The sequence below is a fragment of the Dendrobates tinctorius genome, unplaced genomic scaffold, assembly GCF_039654945.1.
Source record: "Dendrobates tinctorius isolate UK_male_01 unplaced genomic scaffold, ASM3965494v1 ptg000103l, whole genome shotgun sequence".
Lineage (NCBI taxonomy): Eukaryota > Metazoa > Chordata > Amphibia > Anura > Dendrobatidae > Dendrobates > Dendrobates tinctorius.
Window position 1 is genome coordinate 12301427 of NW_027361771.1, and position 25975 is coordinate 12327401.

Here is a 25975-nt window from a genome sequence, read left to right on the forward strand (position 1 = left end):
GGATTTCAGTGAGGAATATGCCGTTGGATTATTACTAGGGGATATCTAGAGACGTATAGGAGGGAAGTTCTGCTTGGTTGCAAATTTCTACCAATCAGAAATGCAATAAGGAACTGTAAAATTGAGGAGTCTTACCAAAATATTTGATATACCAGGCTTGTTAGTTTCCATCATGTCATTTTCTATAATCCCCCCAAAGGTTGGAGCAGTCATGAACCCCTTCTCGTCAAGGCCAATTTTAATTTTTGATCTGTTTTTCTTTTCATCCCCTTCTTCCAAAATTCAGTTTTTTTTTTTCACTTTTTAATTTTTGTTTTTTACATATTTCCGACTACTTCGTTGTGCGATGGCTTGTTGTTTGCGGGATGAGTTTTGGTTTCGAATGACACCATTCAATTTTCGTCTTTTGTGAGAAAAACAAAAAACAAAACACAATTCTGCCGTTGCTTTTTAGGTTTTGTTTTTACGGTAGAAATGACCTGATATTCCAGGTCAGAATGATTGTGATGATAACACAGTTAGATGGTCTGTTATAAATTCAGAAATTTGTTATAAAAATTTACAAAAATTGTTTTCTGAGACCAAAACCTTTTTTTTTTCCCCAGCAAAACAGATATATAGCAGCTTATTGGTTTTTATCGATACTGTTGTTGGATACTTACAATGTTTGGATTTTTTTTTTGTTTTTTGAAGGAGGTGATGTGATCAAAAATATAATTCTATATGTTGACAGTTCAGCTACCGATTTATGGTTTTTTTTTTTAAATTTCTTTATTTTTAAAGGTGAAAAAGGGGTTGATTTTAATTTTATTTTGTTTTCTTTTTAATTATTTTTTAGTCCTCATTGGGGCCTTGAATCTTTCTCTGTATACTGCAATACCACTGTTTGATGGTTTCCTTCTCAAGGACATATGTGACTACCAGAGGAGTCTGCCGGCAGCTTAGTCCCTTATCTACACTCAGTGGAGCATCCATGTGTGGGAGGGTTTGGGGAAATCAAAACTGGTTGAACAGATCTACAAGCAATGCTTTCAAATATCTCCATATCTGACTATGCCTGGAACCACAGCAGTAAAGGTCCCGTCACACTAAGCGATCTCGGCAGCGAGATCGCTGTGTGTGACGGGGATCAGCGACCGGCCACCCTGGCGGTTATCACTGATCATGCTCGAGCGGCCTGGGCCGTTTTTCGATCACTGGTCTCCCGCTGCCCAGCACGCATCGCTGCGTGTGGCAACAAGAGACCAGCGATCAGTCGTGCGGCTCCTGGATACCCGACGTTTGCATTAGAAACCAGCATGTACGCCAGTTTCCAAGGTAAACAGCAGGTATCCAGGAGTCGCGCGGCTCCTGGATACCCGACGTTTGCATTAGAAACCAGCATACAGCATCGCTGGTCCTGATCGCTGGGGCTGTCTAACTATGTCCCAGCGATCCCATCATGTCGGATCGTTGGTGGGATCGCTGGGACATCGTTATGTGTGACGGGGCCTTAAAGCATCTCATATTGTCTGTTTTTTTTTCTTAGGTCTGATATCGTTATCCGAATGTAATCGTTGTACACAGTTATTTTACATTTCTGTATTTGCAGAGTACGTCAATGAAGAAAAATAAAAGCGAACGTGAAGATCTCGGGGTCATTCTGTATGGCATGCAGCAGGAATTGGCTCGTCATCAGATGGGGCTGGAGAAGCAACATGATAAGCATGCTCAGATCTCCACAATACGTAGGCAGGTGGAAGAGGAGCTGGAAAATATCCGAAATATGTACAAGAAAACACACCAAAATGCAGGTTCTGAGCGCAAAAAAGGTGCAGAGATCCTCTCATATTAGATGCTACTGCTAAGCAATGTTTCATTAAGAGTTTGCGGGGATTTTAGGAAGAGAATATGTCCTAGTAATAGGCAGTCAGTGCATAGTTAGTGGGGTCCTGACTCCTAAGACCTCCACCTGTCAGCAGAGTAGAGGAGCTGTGGCACATGCTGGAGTAGTATGTCTGTGCCTGGTTCTGCAGCTCAGCCCATTCACGTGTATGTTTTGGCTATTGCTGCCTATGTAAACTAGAAGGTAATCCTGAGACTGACACATTTTCTTATGGGATACCTCTGTCTCGAATCCACGCTAAATTATCCTAGATCTGCTTCAGGGAGAATTGGGAAGGGGGTTACATTGGAATTACTCTCGGCCACACAAGTGGTCATTGTTGTGCGGGTTATACATTCAGACAACTGGTAGATCTGATGAAGAGAAAACAGGAATTTTATCAAAGCTGCAGCCTGTACATCATTGGAATTAGGGTCTCTGCCTCTGTATTATTCAGCTGTGAAATGGGGTAGAAAAAACCTGGTGACACATTCCTTTTAATTATGACTTTCTTAATTGTGGCATGCTAATAACATTCTATTTTCTGATGTAGTGCTGTGTTTAGTATTGTGGGGCTCAGCATGTGTCGGAGCGCCCACTGTAGGCAAAAATCTGAGCACACACACCAAATTCAAAGATCCCTTTCTGAAAATGGGACTTACAGTAGTTTTATTTTAGCTTCATAGGCCCTCACATTCTTTCTCCTTGGCCTCTTGATAAATTTGGCACAACGTTTGCTGTACTTGAACTGAGCAGGCGTAGGTTTGCTATGTCATTTGCGCCAATTTCTGCTGTAAATAAACGTGTTTGACAGTCAGCGGACCACCCCTCTGCCTATTTCTGCCCGCCTTTCTCAAAATTGCTCAAAAGTGGCAAGAAAAGTAAACATTGTTGCATTTACCAAAAATTTTGACTTTTCTAGACCAGAAAATTTGGCACAAATTGTCTAGTAACGTTCCCTCGTGGTATATGATGTTTGCGCAATGCGTGTGGCCCAGAAAGTTTAGGTTTTTTTCAGCATCTTTATCTTACAGTGGTGTCGAGGCATAACATTTACTTGCTGAATTTATCTAATGAAAAGTTCTACAATTTTCCTAAAATACTTTGTCAATGCCTCACAGGTTTCAAGATCTCTGCTTGCATTTATTAAGTAAGACCTTTTATGCTTTATCATTGTTGGCTTATCCTTAGGATAGGTCGTCAATGTCTGATTGATGGGGGTATGACACCCTTTACCCCCGCACAACATCTGTTCCCGATGTTGGTGGTAACTGGAACTGACCAGTTACGGAGCTGCACAGCTCCATCTACTGTATGGCCGTGGCCGGGTACTACACATCTGCTCCCTATTGATTTGAATAGTGGCCGGATCCAGCCTTTATGCAGTAGACTGTGCTGTGCTGCTCCGTAAGGGTTTGTGCACACGCTGCGGATCCGCAGCGGTTTTGGCTCTGTGGGTCCACAGCAGATTCTGCTGCATTGTACAGTACCTTTATTTCCTATGGGAAAAAAGAAACGATGTGCACATGCTGTGGATTTTTCCGCGTGGATTTGCTGTGGGTTACAATCCGCAGCATGTCAACTCTTTGTGCGGTTTCACACCTTATCATTATGAGGTGTGAAACCGCAGGCTAATCCGCAGATAAACCGCAGGACTTCTGTCCTGCGGATTTTTTAACAAAATCAGCACAACCTAAAAACTACGTGTGCACTTACCCTAACTGGTAAGTTCCGGCCAACATCGGGAACATTGTTGCACCGCCACCGATCAGACATAGATCATCAATCGTAAGGAAAGGTCAATGTATAAGTAGTGGACAACCTCTTTAAACCTTAATGACCGCCATCTTGAGATCATAAAAATATACTTGAATGTCTCAGTGTCTAAATTATTTATAATATTAGCCATTCTAGTCTCGGCATAAACATTTTTTAACATCTCATTTTCATTCTTCTAGTGTCTTCTATGCAAACAGAGGTGGAGAATTTGGCATTGCGTTTATTCTACATGGAGAATATGTCCAGCGATGTGCGATCAGACATCTCCGTTATGAAACGCGCTCTCCAGAAAACTGAAGCAGAGAGAATGCAGGCTGAGATGGAGAAGCAGAAGCAGGTAATGGCATTCTGAAGGCAGACATTTCTGGGCTTTAACCCCTTAACCCCCAGAACTTTTTCGTTTTTGCTTTTTTTTGTTTTTCGCTCCCTTCTTTCCCAGAGCCATAACTTTTTTATTTTTCCATCGATATGGCCATGTGAGGGCTTGTTTTTGATCAGATCGCCTCTATGTAGTAGAATTGCTGACTTGCTATGAGCGCTGACCACTGCGTGATCATGTGACTTAGGTCACCGGTGTGTATTTCCAGCGTGATTGCCGGAAGCGCCATTTAAATGCCGCTGTCAGCCTTTGACAGCGGCACTTAACTAGTTAATAGCCATGGGTGGATCGCGATTCCACCTGCAGCTATTGCGGGCACATGTCAGCTGTCCAAAACAGCTGACATATCCCGGGAAAGGCGTGGGCTCACCGCCGGAGCCCACCTCAAAGGGAGGGAGTCCGGCGTAAATATATGCCTGATGTCGGAAAGGGGTTAAACTCTCAAGATTTTACCTCTCAACTCTACAGTGTGCAGCATATTTTACATTATTGCATTCTGAGAACCAAAATGTTTTCATTTTTCCATCTATATAGATGGCTTCTATTGTGGCAGCAGTTGTATTTTAATGGCACTGTTTTGGAATATGAATAATTTATTGTAAAACTTTTAAAACTATTTTTTTGTGTGGGGGTACGGAAGTAAAAATGGATATCTGTCATTAACTTTCAGGATTAGTTTTTATACCATGATGTCATTACAATTACAACTAAATCAAATTTATATAATGGTGTATTTAGGTATTATTATCTGATAGATAATCTAATATATAAAGCTCAAAGTGTGTATGTATGTGTGTATGTCCGGGGTTGGCATCCGCACCGTCGCAGCTACAGCCACAAAATTTGGCACAGTCACACGTCTGGACCCCGAGAGCGTGAAAAGGAGGATGAATGAACTCATAGAGATCAACATCCGACACTGCGGAGACACCATCACGTGTTTCTCAACGCAGTGATTCTAGAGCACTGCCCCCATCCCTTAAGGGAAATATGTAAAACATGCAAAACAGAAGCTGCGGAGACACCATCACATGTTTCTCAACGCAAGCAATGACCAGCCAGGTCTTTGCCCGGGAAGGAACAACCACGGGAAGGGCAGTCTCCAATGAAGGAAACCACCTATGCCAAAACATGGTATCCATCCACAGACAGCTGTTTCGGGGTATTGCCCCTCATCAGTGTGGAGTAGGAAACTGGCTGGTAGGAGCAATGCCTAGTAAAAAGACTATGAAAAGGAGGATGAATGAACTCCTAGAGATCAACATCCGACACTGCGGAGACACCATCACGTGTTTCTCAACGCAGTGATTCTAGAGCACTGCCCCCATCCCTTATGGGAAATATGTAAAACATGCAAAACAGAAGCCGCGGAGACACCATCACATGTTTCTCAACGCAAGCAATGACCAGGAGAGAGCGTCCTAAGCTATGTTGTGAGGCGAAATTTTAACCCCGCAAGTTCCAATTCACCAAACAATTTTTTTTACATACTGGGGGGAAGTGTGTGCGCGTCAAGCACGGGACTATTGGATGGAGGATGTGTGATGGGTATTTGGGCATTGGACTATGGGATGGAGGATATGTTTGATGGGTATATGGGCACGGGACTATGGGATGGCGGATATGTATATGGTCATGGGACTATGGGATGGAGGATGTGTGATGGGTATATGGTCACTGGACTATAGGATGGAGGATATGTATGACGGGTATATGGGCACGGGACTATGAGATGAAGAATATGTATGATGGGTATATGGGCATGGGACTATGGGATGGAGGATATGTATGATGGGTATATGGGCTTGGGACTATGGGATGGAGGATATGTATGATGGGTATATGGGCACGGGCCTCTGGGATTGTGGATATGTATGATGGGTATATGAGCACGGGACTATGGGATGGAGGATAATTATAATTTGCTATAACTAAGCACAGTTAGTTACTATGCCCGGGCAGTGCCGGGCTCTTCAGCTATATATTTATATATATGTAAATATATCACTCAGCAGTACGCAGAGGTAGAAAACAGGAACACTGTCTCTTTAAATTTTCTGTTAGTTTATGCCGTCTGTCTAATAAACCAACAAAAAGGGAAAAGTAAACAAAACCCTTCGGGCAAAACAAAAAAACAAGATGCTGTTTCCCAGTCTATACATTTACAGGGACCTGGGAGCAACTCAGGGATAGAACAGGTTCAGTCTTTCCTCCTCAGGACACAAACCGCTGGAGATCCTCTCTCCAGCCCTACTGAACAACTACTGCCTCTGGAGGCCAGCTACTTAAGCCCCAGACCACACCCTGGGGTGGAGATAAGGTGGACATCCTCCCACCCGCTCTATGGTTGTCCACATAAAACTCGGCCAATTATGCAAATTAGCTGTTAACCCCTCACCGCACTTGTGTGCTGGAGGAAGATCTGTGGGTTTTATATCACTGATGTCATTAAATGAATTGAAACATGTCTCCCCTCCAGTACTTTAACAGTGACATATATATAATCGTCTTATCGTGTCTGTCTGTAACCGAAATCCCGTGGCGCTGATTGCTATTTGTAACGGTAAGCTGCGCCTTCCGCTGTTAGGTCGCGGCAACCAATCAGTGGCAGGCGCAGTTGGGCGCAGCGCTCAATCGGGCGCAGGGCTCTGTAAAAAGAATTAAAATAAAAAATAGTTATATACTCACCTTCCGACGGCCCGCGATCTCCACTCCACGCGCCCGGCCTCGCGGTCCCAGTAATGCTTTGCGCCTTAGACCAGAGATGATGTCACCCTCGCGAGAGCGCGACGTCATCAGCGGTTTTTCGCGCAATGCGTTACTGGGACCACGAGGCCGGGCGCGTGGAGTGGAGATCGCGGGCTGTCGGAAGGTGAGTATATAACTAGTTTTTATTTTAACAGAGACCATGCATCCCAGGAAAGGAGGGTGACGGGACGATGCATACCAGCAAAGGGGGGTGAGGGGGACCATGCATGCCAGCAAAGGGGGGGGGGGGGGGGGGGTGAGGGGGGACCATGCATACCAGGAAAGGGGGGTGACGGCACCATGCATACCAGGAAAGGGGGGTGATGGGACCATGCATACCAGGAAAAGGGGGTGAGGGGACCATGCTTACTAGGAAAGATGGGTGAGCGGACCATGCCTACCAGGATTGGGGGGTGAGAGGACCATGCATTCCAGGATTGGAGGGTGAGGAGACTATGCTTACCAGGATTGGGGGGTGAGGGGTACCATGCATATCAAGATTGGGGCGTGAGGGGACCATGCATACCAGGATAGGGGGGGAAGGGTACCATGCATATCAGGATTGGGGGGTGAGAGGACCATGCATATCAGGATTGGGGGGGGGGGGGTGCATTATTGCATTATTATGAAAACTTCATAAATAAACTACATGCATATTCTAGAATACTCGATGCGTTAGAAGAATCGGGCCACCATCTAAAATATATATATATATATATATATTATAGTCAAAGTTTGGGCACCCCTATTAATGTTAACCTTTTTTCTTTATAACAATTTTGGCTTTTGCAACAGCTATTTCAGTTTCATATATCTAATAACTGATGGATTTCTGGAGTCAAATGAGGTTTATTGTACTAACAGAAAACAAAATTTGACCGGTGCAAAAGTATGGGCACCCTTATCATTTTCTTGATTTGAACACTCCTAACTACTTTTTACTGACTTCCTGAAGCACTAAATTGGTTTTGTAACCTCATTGAGCTTTGAACTTCATAGCCAGGTGTATCAAATCATGAGAAAAGGTATTTACCGTAATAATACTGGGAACAACTAAGATCCTGTGCAGAACCCTCAAACTCCTAGCCCTCTGGTGGAGGACCCGAGAATGAGAAAGGGCTACACAGACCACCCGCAGTGGGGGGTGAGAGAAGTTTTTTAAAATATTTACACTTTTTTTTTTTTTTTTCTATTAGGACTTATTTGTGGATCGGCTAACACGGGATGTTGACAGGCTTAGGGAACAAATTGCTGTCTATGAATCCCAAATATCTGCTCAAAGAGAAGACACGAAGGCTGCACGAGAAGCAGTAGCAGAGGTTAGAGTATATGTTTCCTCATCTTAAGAATGAATGAATATTGAAATAATTTTCAACAAAAAACTCTGATCACTTTTTTAACAGGCCAATATGGAAATTGAAGCTATTGCTTTTGAAAAGAAGCAGCTACTGCAGCAGTGGAATAGTAGCCTTATTGGGATGACAAGAAGGGATGAAGCCTATGCTGCTATTCAGGAGGCTTTTAGGTGTGTATGATTAAAGCTATTTGACTTGTATCTCCATCACGAGCATGACTGATACATATTTCCTACCGATCGTACGGAACAGCTTTTGTACTGGTGTTATCAGCCGCAGGAGCCCGACTGATATACCCAGATGGCCTCCTGGTGTAACAGCTAGGGTTGATGCTCTCACCAATGCCAGTATTTTAAATGGAGTCTCTCACCCCATTACTCAAACGAAACCATTTATACACTTATGTAGAAATCTATAAAAATCCGAACGCACACCGGTACATTGTGTGAGCTCTAGGCTACTGCTGTTGCACATGCAGGTGGTGCATGTAATTCGTGGACTCACTGCCACAGACCGGACCTGCCCTGGAGGGGTGGGAATAAACAGCTACCTTGCTGTTACTGAAGCCTCTAGTGGTGAGGTCAGACTTATGATGCAGGTAGCTGCCAGGTGCCACTCCAGTGTGAGCGGGGTCAGGCAGTAACAGCTGATCCCTAGGTTCTAAGCCACTCAAATTCCTAGACAGGGCAGGTGGCCACTAGGACAGGTCCAGACTGTGCAGGCAGCACGGCCACTTGGGACAGGTTCAGACTGTGCAGTTTCGGATAGCAGACCAGATGGCCACAGGGACAGGTTAAGACTGTACAGGCCCCAGATAGCAGACGGGACAGCCCCAGGGACAGGTTAGACAATTATAAGGGGATGGGTGGAAGTAATTTAGGGGGTGTTATGCTGTACCTAGCTCTTGGGCAGGTCAAGGGTAAATCGAAGCCCCTCATTTACATACGTAATAAAACAAAATAATTATTTGTACCACAAGTGTGTGTTTTTTTTGTTTTTTTTTATAGGGGCTACGACCTATATATGAATGTATAAGTTTTTTAATTTGGTATTGGGTGAAAACATTTCTTTAACCCTCTCATATGCTGATGTTTGTGACAGCAGCACATGAGGAGTTTGATAGAGGGAGAGCCTCCCCTCCCCCCCAAAAAAGTACAGTTTCAGGGTACAGATGGGTTGCTATGGCAACCAGATGCCTAGCAATGGCCTCCAGGTCTGCCATGTACCTCAGCCTGTTAGATGCTGCTGGAGGCGTGGTTTAATAGGCTGTAAAGGCCCCGTCACACTAAGCGACTTACCAGCGATCCCAACACCGATATCAAGGTGTCAGGATCGCTGGTAAGTCGCTATGTGATCGCTGGTGAGCTGTCACACAGACAGCTTCACCAACGATCAGCACAGCGATGCCGAGCGCCCGGCATCGCTTGCCATCTCTGTAAAAAATAGAATCAAAATAAAAAATAGTTATTCTCACCTTCCGATGTCCCGTTCAGCCATCCCGCCTCTCTCCACGCTCCAGTCCCAGTGATCCTTTGCGAGAATGACCGCAAGATGTCACGGTCTCGAGGGATAATAAAGTCATTCGTGCAAAGGATCACTGGGACCGGAGCGTGGAGAGAGGCAGGATGGCTGAACGGGACGTCGGAAGGTGAGAATAACTTTTTTTTTTTTTTTACACCTGATCGCTGGTCTACCGCCTGTCACACACAGCGATGCGTGCTGGCCAGCGGGAGACCAGTGACCAAAGAAATGTCCAGAGGTTTCTTTCAGCGATACCGGCAGGGGGGTCGCCGCTGATCGCTGTCACACACAGCGATCTCGCTACCGAGATCGCTTAGTGTGACGGGGCCTTTAGTCTGACACTGACAAGCTAAGTAATGTCTGTACCATGGGTGTATGCTGCTGCCACCAGGAGGTTAACACTAATAATTTCAACCAGAGAAAAAAAAGTCTACTCATCCTCAGTAAGCTACATCCGCCTATTCGAAACCAAGAGATTCACATAGTGAGAAAAGCTGTTACAAAATCTACAGTCTTACTATACACATGTTCAACATGGCTACAAGAAAGGGATTTTACGTTATGGACAAAAATCCTCTTTTCTCAGGCTCTTCATTGGGGGACACAGGAAACCATGGGACATTGCAAAGCATTCCCTAGAAAGCTGCAACGTCGATTCCTGATGGTGGAAAGCATAGGAAGCTCCCATTATTACCCAAGTAGAATGACCTGTGACATCCGGCAGGGTCTGTTTTGTTCTTGCTCTGTAACTGGATAAGCCTGCATAGAAAACAGCCAGGAAAATATCATTGTTCCTTTACAGCCTGGACAAGCTCACAATAACTTATAGCAAGTTGCATTACCAGTTCAAGCAGATCGTCCATATCCCACAACAATTGAGTTGTGGCTCCTGCATCTTTGAAATCAATGGTTTTGGGATTCTGTTAGGCTCACCTGGGGAGGTGGATCCTCCTAAGCCTGAAGTCCGGGTGCTCAGAAGAAGGATGGCACGTGGGAAGCAAGGTCTTGACATTCTCAGGAGCAGCAGAACGGGTGAAGTGGAACCCACGAAGGATGGAAGCAACTTGAAGCACAGTATGACCAGAAGGTGGAGCTTTCCAAACATAGAAGTTTGAAGTCTCAATCCCAAGACACAGGTGTCTAAATGTACCTTAAATAATCCTAAAATGATGTCATTGATTCACGCCGAGCAACTTACAAAACCTGACATGGAGCCCTACGACCACCCCATGCTGAAGAATGGAGGAAGGAGGTTCGGGAGGTGATATCTGATCCAAGCTGTGAGATAAGGCTTCGGCCTTGATATTCTTGGAACCAGGCCAAAAGGTGATAAAAATGAAAACATGGGAAAAAAAACGACCACCTAGCCTGCCTAGGAGTTAAACGTTTGGCAGACTCAAAGTTCTTGTGGTCTGTAATCACCTTGATCCAATGAACAGCCCCCTCAAAAATGTGCCTCCAGTCTTCAAAAGCCAATTTTATGGCCAACAACTCCCAATTACCAACATCGTAATTTTTCTCCGCAGGAGAAAATTTCTTGGAGAAAAAGGCACATGGTCTAAAATTAGTCAAAGTGACGGGTCCCTGAGACAGTACCGTCCCCATTCCCACCTCCAATGCGTCCACCTCTACAATGAATGGTTTTGATGGATCGGGCTGAACCAACACAGGAGCAGACCTAAAACACTTCTTTAAAGCTGTCAATGCTTCAACTGCCAAAGGCGACCAGACTCTTAGACCAGCCCCCTTACGAGTGAGGTCGGTGAGTGGCTTAACCGCCTGAGAAAACCCCTTGATAAATTTGCGATAATTGGAGAAACCCACAAAACGCTGAAGACCCTTAAGGTCTCTGGGTTGCACCCAATTAACAATGGCCTGTACTTTTCTGGGGTCCATTCGAAACCCATTGGCAGAGAGGATGAATCCCAGAAAGGAAAGCTTTTGGACACAAAATGAACACTTCTCAGGCTTAGCGAACAGGGAGTTCTTCCGTAATCTATGAAGAACCGCACGTTTGACCCACGTGAGATTCTTTGTCAGATGAAAAAATAAGAATGTCATCCAGCTATACAACCATAAAGTGCCCAATGAAATCAGAAAACACATCAATGAAGATTAGAAACACTGCAGGCGCGTTCATGAGACCAAATGGCATGACTAGATTTTCAAACAAACCCTCAGAGGAGATAAATGCCGTTTTCCACTTGTCCCTTTTCTGAATGCGGATAAGGTTACACGCTCCCCTGAGATCCATTTAAATAGTGAGCCCCATCGGAGACAGTGATGAAAATGTGTGCAAATTGTAAAGCGCTGCGGAATATGTTAGCACTATATAAAAATAAAGATTATTATTATTATTAGATCCAGCTTGGAAAACAACTTAGCCCCCGATAATTGGTTGTAAAGATCAGTAACGAGAGGGAGGGGGTTAGGTATTTCTCACCTTAAGTTTATTTGATTCCCGAAAATCGAGACAAGGGCATAAATCACCAACTTTTTTTTAACAAGAAAAGAATCCAGCAACCACAGGTGAAACAGACGGATGTGACCTTTGTGTAAACTTTCACAGATATACTCTTTCATAGCGGTGCGTTCCAGGCCAGAAAGATTGTACAAACTGGCCCTGGGCAATTTAGCACCCGGAATTAGATTAAAAGTACAATCATAGGGGCGATGTGGTGGCAAGACCTCAGCCTCTTTTTCGGAAAACACTTCTCCAAAATCTTTCAGGTACTCCAGAATACCCTCCAGATTAACGGAAGACACCAGAACAGCAGAAAGACAACCATTAGAACAGTTAGAATCCCATTTGAGAATATCACGAGATTCCCAGTCAATAACAGGATTATGCAACTGTAACCAGGTGAATCCCAACACCTGTCCCACTGAAAGGTTATCCAGAACGTAACATGAAATTTGTTCCTGGTGCAAGTGTGAGGGAGGGTCAGGGCCGTAGTCATGGCCGAGGACACCGGGGCATCTGTGCTCTGGCCTCCCATCATATGAAAACATTGTCCATCAGTCAGCATACCTGTGACTTCAGGTCCAGCCTCATCAGGGTCTCTTCTGCGCCACTGAAGGTTGTCTGCCATCGGTTTCGCATGAATTGAGACGCAGTCCATATCAATTTTCAAAAGAACAACTTTACTGATTTTGTTACGCCGCACATCCATGTTCTTCACCGCATTAACCACATTGCACATTTCTTCCTCTTTCCCTGCACTTCTCTCACTGTCACACAGCACGTACCCGCGTCGAACCGTCTCATACGGTTCCTCAGCGTCCTCCCTGTTTAGCTCTGCTATGGTTAGACAATCCTCTGCCTGTTTCACCCCAGACATAAGAACATCAGTTTCCGAAGTCAGTTGCCACATGGCGAGCGACCTGCCCTCCTGTACAGTACTGTCTCCTGCGGTGACACAGCATCCTCCTGGTCTAAACTCACTGCATCTGAGAGTTCCCTCAGCCATTTTGCCCCGGATCTGAGGGAATCGGCCTATGCAATAAGTTGCCACATAATGAAGCCACCTGTGTCCCCGTGTTGCCACTGTTTCTGTCTTAGAACAGAGGCTAAGTCAGTTGTGGTCTCCTGCTGTACTGTCCTATGGCTGTGGATGGCTGGGTCTCTCCCTTAAACGTTGCATGGTCACTGCTATCATTCAGGGCGGTTTGGGGACCCTGGCCCGACTGACTACTTTGAGGAAGTCCTTCCTCTCTTAGGCTACTTTCACACTTCAGTTTTTTACATCAGTCACAATCCGTTAGAGATTGTGAAAAACTGATGCAACGGATCCATTTTTTTTCGACTGATCCGGCAAAAAAACGGATCCGTCGCATCCGTTTTTTTATCCGTCTCTTCCATTTTTTGACAGATCCGTTTTTAAAAACACCCACACACAGATCTATAGATAGATATGGAATAGATAGACAGATGATAGAATACATAGATATATCTATATATCTATGGATATATCCAAAGGTATACACAAAGGAATTTCTTCAGAATAACTCTGTCACCATTCTTGACTGGCCCAGCCAGAGCCCTGACCTAAACCCAATTGAGTATCTCTGGGGAGACCTGAAAATGGCTGTCCACCAACGTTCACCATCCAACCTGACAGAACTGGAGAGGATCTGCATGGAAGAATGGCAGAGGATCCCCAAATCCAGGTGTGAAAACTTGTTGCATCATTCCCAAGAAGACTCATGGCTGTACTAGCTCAAAAGGGTGCTTCTACTCAATACTGAGCAAAGGGTGTGATTACTTATGACCGACCATTTGATATTTCAGTTTTTCTTTTTCAACAAACTTGCAAAAATTTCTACATTTCTGTTTTTTTCAGTCAAGATGGGGTGCAGAGTGTACAATAATGAGAAAAAAAAGAACTATATTGAATTTACCAAATGGCTGCAATGAAACAAAGAGTGAAAAATTGAAAGGGGTCTGAATACTTTCCGTACCCACGGTATATCCCTCCAGTATTTTACCTGTGACCTTCTCACACAAGGTGCATTTATTTGTCCCATAGGTGGAACACTGCACAAACAAAAGAATAACAATACCATAATTGTTTGAAATAATAGGTGATCAAAATTCATATGTACCCCAATAACAAATGCCAATAAAAACTGCAGCATGTTACGCAATAAAACATGCCCACGTGAAACTCTAAACAATATTAATAAGTTATGGTTTTCAAATTATTATAAAAATATTTTCATTAAAAAAAATTGATTTTGATCTAAGTTGTTTGTATTAGAAAATGGTACCACTGAAAACTATATCTTGTAATGCAAAAATGAAGCCCTCTTATAGCTCTATTGAAGGAAAAATGTAACTTGTATGGATCTCAGAATACCACGACCCATAAAACTTCTTAAACTACGGTATATAAATTTGTTAGTCAGGGTTGTGCTGACCCACTGAATAAAGTGAACTTCTTATTTGTGTAGCACATGCTAACTTAAGTTTTAAAACATCAAAAGCAGTAGCAAAATTGCTTTGTTTTTTCTAATTCCATACCACAATGAGTTGTTAAAAGATGGATAATAATTTATATGTTCACAAATGCTACTCTTCTCACAAAAAACAAGGTCTCCTACAGCCACGCTGATGAACAAGTACAATTATTACTGAATGCAACGATGAAAAAAAAAAATAGTTTGGTCCTAAAGACCCCAAAAATGGGCAAGTCCGTAAGCCGTTAAAAACCTTTTCATATCTTGAAGTTATACGTGTTTTGATATCAATGACCTGTCAATGAGGGCCCAAGTGTTTGCAGCTCCTGGGGCAGCCAGATGTAAGCCGTGAAAGAGCCGTGATAATGAAGCTCTTTACACCGTGCAGTGGACGTTCTCGTGTACTGCCGCTCCTGGGAAGCCAGATATGTCATGTACAGAGCCAGGATAACAAAGCTCTTTACACCGTGTAGTGGCCGTTTTGGGGTACTGCAGCTCATTAACTTAGATTTGAACTGAGCTGCAATACTGTATACTGCCACTATACATTTTAAGGCGCTTTGCTATCCCAGCTTGGTCCGCAGTGTACTTCCAGCTGTTGATCGATGGGGTTGACGGGTGACGGATGCAGAAAATGTGCAAATTGTTTGTCAACAATTAATATAGTTGCTATATTTTTTTCCCGTTTCAGCCTGGCACAGCAGGAGTTGCTCTCCATGGAGACAGAGATAGATGGCTATAAGAAGTCTGTTACGAAGGAAGAGGAAAAACATGAGAAACTTTCTTTTATGATTAATCGTGCAGAGAGTGACGCTGCCATGAGCAAAAAACTGATTTCTCAGTGTCAGGTTAAGCAGGAGGCACTGAGAGTAGAGTTCGGCACGTACATGCGTATGCTGGAGGAGACCGAGCAAGCGCTGAGCCGGGTGACCACAGTACGTATGCTTCTACATGGTGTTGAAAATGACGAAATCAAAGCAATTTCAATGAGTAGTGGGCCGTACAATTGGAAAGCAGAGAGCAGTCATTCAGTTCTTCACCTCCTCATAAGTGTCACTGAGGGATAGGTGTTTTACGGAATCAATTCATCCGATGCCATTACTATTTATTTATAGTAGTGACCCCACCATCCACTCCAGGACACACAGCAGAGCCTCATGGAGTTTCCCAAGTAGTCACAGCAAAGTCGGCTTCCTTCCAGGGTTTCCCCCTCTGCTTAATGCCTCTGTCACCTCTATCCTCTAATAGGTACTGCATGCCAACTTGTGCCCTCTATCCCATCAGGTCCTTCTACCCCTAGTACACTTGGACCAACCTTCTCCATCTAGTAGTCACAGCATGGTCTCTTGTTATTCTGCCAGTAGACACAACAGTAGTATTAGGGCTCGCTCAGATACTCGTATAACTGCTATCCAATGTTTCATCGGACCAATGTTATATTATGGGGCAGTGCAGATTTGCGTGTGGCTCTGCAGTTCTGATCACGCGCAACCATACAAGCCTATGGGTAGGTGTGAAACATCAGACTGCAGGCAGATGTCATCCGAGTGCAGACTCAGACAATGGAAAAGATGGAGAAATTAAGTTCTCCATCTTCTCCACACCTGTTCTGCGATTCTCGCATGCGAGAGAATGGATTCACTGTAAGCTGACACACTTCTTTGGGTAGAACAGTACAAGTGGGTAGTGAGAGCACTTCATTGCTGCATGTAACTTCTTACTCCAATATCCGTCTTTGCCAGGCCATAATGGAGCTGGATTTAGTTTGTGGCAGCCTCTCCTTGTGCATCTGGCAATGGATGGAACAATTAGGTTGGGGCTTCAGCCGGCAGCTATCCCTTATGACCCTCCTCATACATGTATGGGGTGGAAATGTGTGTCCTAAATGAGAAAAGAAGACCAAGACCCTGCCGGACATTTCTGGCTCTGAAGTCGGCTACTTCGGATAACGGTCATCTAGTGTAGCCATGAACGGTATTTGCTGTGGACTTTCCAGGCAGATTTGAATGCAGAAAATCCATAGAATATAACAGTCTGGGTAGATGACATTTAAAAAAAAAAAAAAACCTCATCTGCACGTCACCGATGTCTTTGCACAGAAATTGACCTGTGATGTGGATTTGCCGATTTCGTACTTTGTAATTCATGGGTTGAATTTTGTGGCAAAAATCCAAATGCAGATTTGTCTGTAGATATTCTGCTGAAAATCTGTGTCAGATCCACGACATGTGCAGATATACTGACTTTCTCAGGTTTGTTGATGAGGAGGCCACATCTCTACAGCTTTCTTCTTGGGAGTGGGCGGTACGCTCTTCATGATTGACAGGTCTGCCCGGCGGCAGAGGTGAGTTGCTGGTCCAGACTATGCGCTCTCCCATGCTGGAAGCAGAGGAAGCTTCGCCTCTTGCAACATGGAAGGCGCTCGGGACGACAGAAGCTGTGATCTGGGCAGCTCGGAAGCTTTAAAGAATAGAGCTTGCCACCTCTGGTAGACTGCAGAGGTGGCGGGTAGCATAGGCAACAAACTGTAGGCTAGAAGGAAATATCCTTCCATTACTGGGAACAGAGGGGAATTTTAATAAGAGATAAATAGAAAAGTTGCTTGTTTTACCAAGAAGAGACAACCCCTTAAACTGGGGCTTGTATTGTCTTACTGTCATTGCTGCATGTTTTACTTTAATACAAATGATAAAGATTTACCCCTTACCAACCCACTATGAACTCTCTTCAGGAAAGAGCTGGACGTTGGACTGAGCTCAACTCTCTCCGGAAGCAAATGGAGAAGGAATCCCAAGTGAAAGGAACCCTGGAAACTCAGATAATGGAAAAGCTTCAAGAAAAGATGACATCTGACAAAGCTGCAAAATATTCCTCCCTCCTGACTGAGAAACTGCAAAGAAGAAAGCTGGAGCTGGTATGTGACGTCAGTGTAACGACAGCTGGAAGCCTCTGCCCATGTTGGCATTTTCTCAGCTGTTGTGCCCTGCGGATTATTTTATGACTGTCACCTTAGAATAAAAGTATTGCTCACAATTCTGATTCTCCATGCGTAGCAATATAAGTGTGCTCCATGCAGGTTGTACTACTGCATTATCGCTTTATCAGGTAATGCCCACGTAGCGTTACTTGCTACAACCATTTTATTTTACAGAAGGATTTTTTAATTATTTAATCATTATTTTACTAATTGCATTCCTTTTGCCGATCACAGACTACGCTGCAATTTATAGTGTATATTTCTCTGCTTATACAGGAGATCGATTATACCAAGATGGAGAACGAGACTGCTCAAGTACAACTGGAGCTTAATCACAGCTCATCGCGTATCCAAGCTCTAAAGAGGACATTGGCGGAGCTGGAGCAGAAAATTGATACCACCAATGAGCTGATCTCCCGCAGCCAGAGCGAGATTGCAAAGCGTACCATGGCAATCGAGAGGAAGCAAGCCAGCATTAATTTATACAGCAAGCAAATTGAGACAACTCTGGCAGAAATTGGGGTATGTCATTTTAGAAAATCGTGGAAAAGTATATTTCCCTACATAAAATATTTAGAAAAATATTATGTATCTATATGTGATTCTCCATAATGTCATTTTAAGTCACCACGGGTGACTATATTGAGATCTAAACCAAAAATATTTTAAGTGCAGATAGTCCAAATCAATTTTTAGGACACGGTCCAGTGGCCAGGTTGCTAATCTGTGGCTATTGGACAGGAGCCCTGAGAACCACTTCCCAGAATCAGCGGCTCTGCTTTTGTTTAGCTTGCCTAACGTGATGTCACATGTGCATCATGCCGCAACAATGACTTCACGCCAGGCTAGCAAATCAAGAAAGGAACCTGGGATGCCAGCAGGTAAGTGGTTCGCAGGACTCCCCTCCCATTTCCTTGACTATTGAACCGGGTACTGCAAATTAATTAGCACCATATCTATCTTTAAGAGGTTCTGTAAGCATTAGTGATGAGCGCAAGTGCTTGTTGCGCAAGTTTGCCTCGGGTGCTTGGGTATGCACCAAGTATCGCCCATGCTCGAGTGAGATGTTTGAGTTGGCGCGGCCGCATGTGTCGAGGCTGTTAGACATCCACTAAACATGCAGGGATTGCCTAGTTATGTATATTTTACATATTGAATTAGTTAAATGGCTCTCTAGGCAATTATGCTCAAAGTAGATGGTGGCCCGATTCTAACGCATCGGGTATTCTAGAATCAATCTCTCTCTCTGCGCCGCAGAATTAGACGATTATATAGTAGATAAAAATGCTACTTTTTTTTTCTAGAGATTCAATTTTCCAGTCATAAGAAATATAATGTAGATTGGTGGGCTTGGGCATGTTGAGTCCGGTGACATGCTCCCCCACTACTCTATCAGTCTGATTTGCTTATGGCTTCTACTCTAGAGATGAGCGAATTTGAACGGGTCCCTGCGTATTCAGCAAGCTATAGCGCTTACCGAATAAGCTGCAGAGGGAACCCGGATACATAGAGCGTGCCGGCTGATCAACTGTTCGGCTCTGCAGCTGCATGTGTCACTGTCACAACAAAGAGGCTCTCCATGCATGTGTTGTGACTGTGATGCAGCTGATCAGCCGACACACTCCATCTATCCGGGTTCCCTCTGCAGCTTATTCGGTAAGCGCTATAGCTTGCTGAATAAGCAGTGACCCGAACAAATTCACTCATTACTACACTGTGTTCCAAATTATTATGCAAATTGGATTTAAGTGTCATAAAGATGTTATTTTTTTGTTTTTCAAATAAACTCAGATGGTATTGTGTATCAGGGCTCTTTGGATTACTGAAATCAATCTCAAATGCCTGTGATAATTTACAAGATGAGCTCAATTAAAGGAAAGCTACTTAAGAATGATGTTCCACATTATTAAGCAGGGCACAGGTTTCAAGGAATTTAGGAAATAAGGATCTCTCTGCTGCTGAAAAGCATCAAATAGTGCAATGCCTTGGTCAAGAGATGAAAACATTAGATATTTCCCAAAAATTTAAACGTGATCATCGTACTGTTAAGATATTTGTGGTTGATTCTGAGCACAGACATGTTTGTGCTGATAAAGGCAGAATGATGAAGGTTTCTGCCAGGCAAGTTCATTGGATTAAGAGAGCGGCTGCTAAAAAGCCATTACAAATCAGCAAACAGATATTTAAAGCTGCTGGTGCCTCTGGAGTCCCTCGAACCTCAAGGTGTAAGATCCTTCAAAGGCTTGCTGTGGTGCATAAACCTATTATTCGGCCACCCCTAAACAGTGCTCACAAGCAGAAACGGTTGCAGTGGGCAACAGACATACATGAAGACTAATTTTCAAACAGTCTTGTTTACTGATGAGTGTCGAGCAACCCTGGATGGTCCAGATGGATGGAGTAGTGGATGGTTGGTGGATGGCTACTATGTCCCAATAAGGCTGCGACGTCAGAAAGGAGGTGGAGGAGTCATGTTTTGGGGCAGAATCATGGGGAAACAGCTGGTAGGGCTCTTTAAGGTTCCTGAAGGTGTGAAAATGACCTCTGCAAAGTATATAGAGTTTCTGACTGACAGCTGTCTGCCATGGTATAAAAAGCAGAAAGGTGCCTTCAGGAGCAAAATCCTCTTCATGCATGACAATGCACCATCTCATGCTGCAAAGAATACCTCTGAGTCATTGACTGCTATGGGCATAAAAGGAGATAAACTCATGGTGTGACCACCATCTTCCCCTGACCTCAACCCTATAGAGAACCTATGGAGTATCATCAAAAGATCTATGAGGGTGGGAGGCAGTTTACATCAAGACAGCAGCTCTGGGAGGCTATTCTGACTTCATGCAAACAAATCCAAGCAGAAACTCTCCAAAAACTCCCAAGTTCAATGGATGCAAGAATTGTGAAGGTGATATCAAAGAAGGGTTCCTATGTTAACATGTAACTTGGCCTGTTAAGCTATTTAACTCCAAAATATCCTTTTTGTTCAGTGAATGTGACCTCCTAATGCTGCAAATTCCACAAATGAGCATTTTCAGTTCTTTAAAACATATCAAATGTTTAGAAATTCTACTGTGCCTAATAATTTGGAACAGTGCAATTTGAGTTTTTATTCATTTTGGAGATTATACTGTTATTATTGGGAGGTTTCTTCACTAAAATTTGATGTATACTCTAACGGGTGATGACTTTTATTAGACTGACTGTCATTTGTACCAACTATTTAGGAAAATCAGAGAAAAATATCATTTGCATAATAATTTGGAACACAGTGTATTTAACACTTTATTTCTCACAACTGTATTGATTTTTGGCAGCAATCTGGGGTACAAGCGTTTAAGTCCAAGTAGGCATTGCAAAATATAAATCCCGGTGATACATTTAACTTATTTTACATTATATTAAAGTCATGTAACACATCAAAAGGAAGATTGGCACTCGCCACCTAGAATAGTGAAGCAGCTACCTACTTTCTTTGCATAGTTAAGGGGTAAATAAAAAGAGTGCTTTCTTAAGGTACCTTAAAAATAGATGCTTTTTGTCATACTGCATGGTGAGTGCCAATCTACTTTTTCATGTGCTTCATTTTAGCTCTCTATAATATTGCGCACATGTGTGAATACTGCCCAATGTGTTTATCCTGTTTCCGCGAATAGTGCTGACCTTTTTTTCTATTGTATGAATATTATTATATTATGTTTTTTTTTGTCTGAAGGGTAAAGAACTAGGACCCCTGGAGATCCAGATAACTGCGCTGACCAAACAGATAGAAGAATGTAATTTGGAAATTGCATCAGTCCAGCAGTATTGGCTCCGGCTGCAGACAGAGATGGTCAGGTTGACCAAGCAGAGAGAAGAGCAGGCTGCTTCAGTAGAGATGTTACAGAGAGAACTGACTATATTACAACAGAGAAAAGTCCGCACAGAAAGTGAGTAGCCATATAAAGTAACTCTAGCCAAGCCAGCAATACATTTCTGGTCCAATTCTGGATTCATTTGCACCAAACATTTTCTTACATGATTTTTACTCTGTCGCCTCATTGGGGGACACAGAACCATGGGTGTTATGCTGCTGTCCACTAGGAGGCGACACTATGCATAATCTGAAAAAAGATTAACTATGGCTCCTTCTCTGCAGTATACACCCCTGGACGGCATCAGCCTTCTCCAGTTTTTGCTTAGTGTCGCAAGGAGGCACACCTTTTTTTCTTCCGTCTTTTCCTTTTTCGTCCGGAATACAAATGAAGAAAAGTGGGTCTCCAGCGAGACTCCCGGCATGGCTCCTTCCTTGGCCCCCTTTTTAGGGGTGCCCAGTTGAAGTGGAGACGGCTATTCCCCATGTCGCTCCTTCCCCTGTCCCCCGGGTACTGGTCCGAAGTTGAGACCCCCCTCCTTCACCAACCCCTTTGGGGTCTGGGTTGAGGTTGAGGCGAGGATGAAGACCCCCTGATGGTGACAGGCGCACCCTCCCTGATCCCCCGCAGGGGGCATTAGGTTGAGACACCTCAGGTAGGGCCGGAGAACAGGCAGCATTCAGGGACCTCAGACCAGCTGATGGGATCCTGCTGGGGCCGGGGGAGGGTGCAGGCAGACATGGCACAGCAGAGACAGGGCTTTCTGCTCCCCTGTCTCTGCAGCAGCAGCGGCTCCATGGCGCTCCAGGGACCCCCCAAACAGGAACCGCTACCCCTGCTGCCCCCACCGCTAGCCAGTCGCCCATTCCGGGGGGGGTCTGGTACAAATCCCACCCCCTCCCGGACTACCGCGCCGCTCTGGAGCCCTCCTGGGCATCAGGCCTCTCTTGAGACCGCGGCTTCAGCCTAGCTGAAGCCGCCGCCTTTTCCCCGCCCCCCGGATGACTCAAATGACACTCTATAGTGTCATAGAAGGGGTGGATCGAGGAAGAGAGGGGGCGTTTCTACATAGCCCAGCGCGCCCTTTTCAGCTCTCCGCCCCCTCCTTACTCTCCTCAGCGTCCCAATGGCCATTTTTTTGGGCTGCAGACATCCTGATAACGGACGCCTCCAGCAGAGGAGAACCACAGCAGTCTCCTGGGGGCACAGAACTGGGATCTGTCGGCGCTGGACCTAGGGGCACACTGGTGGGGTAAGCTCACAGCTGGGTTCTCTTTACTCAGCTGTGAATCCATACTTCCTATAAGACTCTCTGTGGGTTCCCTCTGCGTAGCCACCCCTGTAGGATTCCTGATAGCCAGCCTCTGTGCACTGTGCCGGGCTCAAGAAAGAGAACCAGACAGGAATGTTTCTATGCATTCTGCACAGCCTGCAAAGCCACGCTCCCCAGAGGCAGTACGTATCCGCACTGCCGGGATTGCATCCAGAACTCTGGGTCAGAACCCCAGGGAGTCCCTACCAACGCTTCAGTGTCAGATACCACGCCGGAATGGGATACTCAGATGTCACAGTCTATGACACAGTCCATAGATAATTTAACCGCCACATTGCTGCAAGCTCTGCAGGGTCGGGTCCCGGCTATGAATGTTACCCAGCAAACGGACAGCTTGTCTCAGGAACATGCTGCTTCCGACTCTCACAGACGTAAGAGGACCCACAGGTCACGTTCACCTGAGTCGTCCTATAGCAGAAGGTCAATCCCCCCCCCCTCCAGGGAGAGACACCGTCATTCCAGGTCTCCTAGGCAGTCCCCTGTCAGAGACAGACAATGCAGGTCACCACAGAGATCCCCCACCACAGAGGATCCCCGCCTCAGGTCGCCCACCAGGGATCACCTTAGCGATACACAGGATTCGGAAGGCATCTGTGACTCCGACTCAGACAACGAAACGGAGAGGTCTGTGGTACCTTCTCCCCCTAGCAATATAGCGCTAGTTGAGGACATAATCTGTGCCATCCATCGGGTGCTGGAAATTTCAGAGCCAGCCCCGGAAGCCCCAGAACATAAGATTTGTATCGAAAGTGTTCAGAAACCACCTAAGGTCTTCCTTAATCACCATGAGTTTCAGGAGATACTTACTAAACAGTTTTCGCAGCCTGAGAAAAAATTTGCCAACCGCAAATATCTGGAAGCGAAGTACCCCTTCTCACAGAAAGACATCAAACAGTGGACATATACACCCGAAGTGGACCCCCCGGTATCTAGACTAGCAGCGCAGACCTTACTCTCTCTGCCAGACAGCTCAACCCTCAGGGACGCAGCAGACCGGCAAGTAGAACGCATGGCTCATTCCATTTTCGAAGCAGGTGGGGCCTCCCTGGCCCCTGCGTTCGCTTCAGTTTGGGCGGCCAAGGCCATCCTGGCTTGGGTGTTATGATGAGTCACCGAAGGAGGAAAAAACAAAATACCAGCTATCGGATTGCAGACCCCTGAACCTATCCACAACAACTAGCAGTAGCCGTGGGGGGTTCCTATGGTGCCCTAGACCCCTCGGTCACAACCGGAGAGCTACATAGCCTAAAGACAGAAAGGGGAAAAACTAAACTGCCCTAGAGCAGACCCCAAAGCAATAGGCAGCCCCCAACATATAATGACGGTGAAGCAAGATGAAAACACTAACACAGATAGAAAGAGAGGTTGAGCAAATGATGGGGCCCAAGCTAACTACATAGGACAGGATAGGAAAGCTGCTGTCTGCCATCCGCAAAAACCCTATCAAAATGAGCCAACCGACTGATAGGAAAAACAGGCCCTGAAGTCGCTAGGCTTCAAAAGACTATATCAGCACTCAGGTATATTCTGAAGACAGAGCAAAAGATCAACAGATCAGAGACAAAAATGGAATTCAGCTCACCCCCGGCCGGGGATGGCAGAACTCCCAAAAAACAAGGCAAAACAAAAACAAAACTGAAGATTACAAAGCAGAGCAGAAAAACTTAGCTTTGAGACGCAGGAATCAGACTGGTCTCCAAGAATCCAGCAGGAAAATCACCAGCCAGGAAGAAGGGCGTCGGCAGCCTTATATCCAGTCCTCAATTCCAGCCACCCAGTTATCATCTAACTGCCCAGGTGTTTGGTAATCAGTCTCACTACCTTCCTTCACCAGAGGAGGGAGTTCATCAGACCTCAATGGTGAAGGGAAAAATGAACTCACAACACTTGGGCCAAAAAACTACAGGAGGGTCTTCAAGCTTCAAATGCCGGGCTCTCGGACCAAGCGGTCCAGATAGCAGTGGTAGCAGACTACATGCTTCATGCAGCCCTAGACTCAGCAAGAGGTCTAGCGGGGATAGCGGCAAACGCCATTACGATTCGGCGTATCCTCTGGCTGCGAGAATGGAAAGCGGATGCGGCCTCGAAGTCCCTCGCGCATCTTCCGTACTTTACTGGAAGGCTTTTCGGCGAAAAGTTGGACACCATGATAGCCAATGCCACTGGGGGTAAGAGTACCTCTCTCCCTCAACTAAAACCGAAACGCACGTTTAAACGAAGAAACCAGACACGATTCTGATCCTTTCGGAATTTTTCGGGCTGGTCCGTCTCGCGCCCAGCGCAAAACCGTAACCGCTCTCCACGCAGGGACAACCCACGGACAGCGCAGAGACCGGACAGGACTTGGCAGTCGAAAGCAGGCCAAGCGAAACCCAAGGGAGGAAAACCTCAGAACTTTGCTTCATCATGACTCACGAACTCCGGAAGACATCCCACCAGTAGGCGGGCGACTTTTATTCTTTCAGCAAGTCTGGCTGCCTATTGCAGAAGACAGGTGGGTCAGGGAAATAGTGTCTTCACTTCCACTCCACCGAACCGGTTCTTCCGCTCTATCCCTCCAACACCATCAGACAAGGCTCGTGCCTTCCACCAAGCGGTCTCCTCTCTCCTTCAGGCAGGAGTCGTGGTGCCGGTTCCCGCGAATGAAAGATTCCGAGGGTTCTACTCCAATCTGTTCGTAGTTCCCAAGAAAGGAGACAGCGTTCGGCCCATACTAGACCTAAAACAGCTCAACAAATATGTACGGGTCCGTCATTTCCGCATGGAGTCCCTCCGGTCCATCATTGCATCCATGGAGCAGGGAGAATACCTTGCCTCCATAGACATACAAGACGCATATCTGCACATACCAATTGCTCCCGCCCATCAAAGGTTTCTCAGGTTCGCGGTCAACCAAAACCACTACCAGTTTTTCGCCCTTCCGTTCGGACTCGCCACGGCTCCAAGAACGTTTACCAAGGTCATGGCAACCACCATGGACGTTCTGCACTCGAGGCATTCTAGTCGTCCCATACCTGGACGACCTTCTCATCAAGTCTTCCACCTTCAAGGACTGCGAGGTCAGTGTCTCAATCACAATAGACACACTGAGTCATCTGGAATGGTTAGTCAACCTACAGAAATCGTCGACTACCACGAGTCAGACTCTAACCTTCCTGGGAATGTTATTTGACACCTCCAGGGGCCTGGTGCTCCTTCCCAAGGACAAG

General features: G+C 45.3%; 1 protein-coding gene across 5 annotated transcripts in view; it reads left to right on the forward strand.

The window, feature by feature from the left end:
• The window catches only part of CCDC40 (coiled-coil domain 40 molecular ruler complex subunit), a 71192-nt gene that overhangs the window by 20963 nt on the left and 24254 nt on the right, over window positions 1-25975 (forward strand). For all 5 annotated transcript variants that reach the window (XM_073588075.1, XM_073588074.1, XM_073588078.1 and 2 more), the window contains exons 6-13: window positions 1592-1811; window positions 3823-3980; window positions 7967-8089; window positions 8174-8295; window positions 15297-15540; window positions 17337-17519; window positions 17859-18104; window positions 21295-21508. In XM_073588075.1, coding sequence (XP_073444176.1) covers window positions 1592-1811; window positions 3823-3980; window positions 7967-8089; window positions 8174-8295; window positions 15297-15540; window positions 17337-17519; window positions 17859-18104; window positions 21295-21508 — 1510 coding nt within the window. The remainder of the gene's footprint in view (window positions 1-1591; window positions 1812-3822; window positions 3981-7966; window positions 8090-8173; window positions 8296-15296; window positions 15541-17336; window positions 17520-17858; window positions 18105-21294; window positions 21509-25975) is intronic.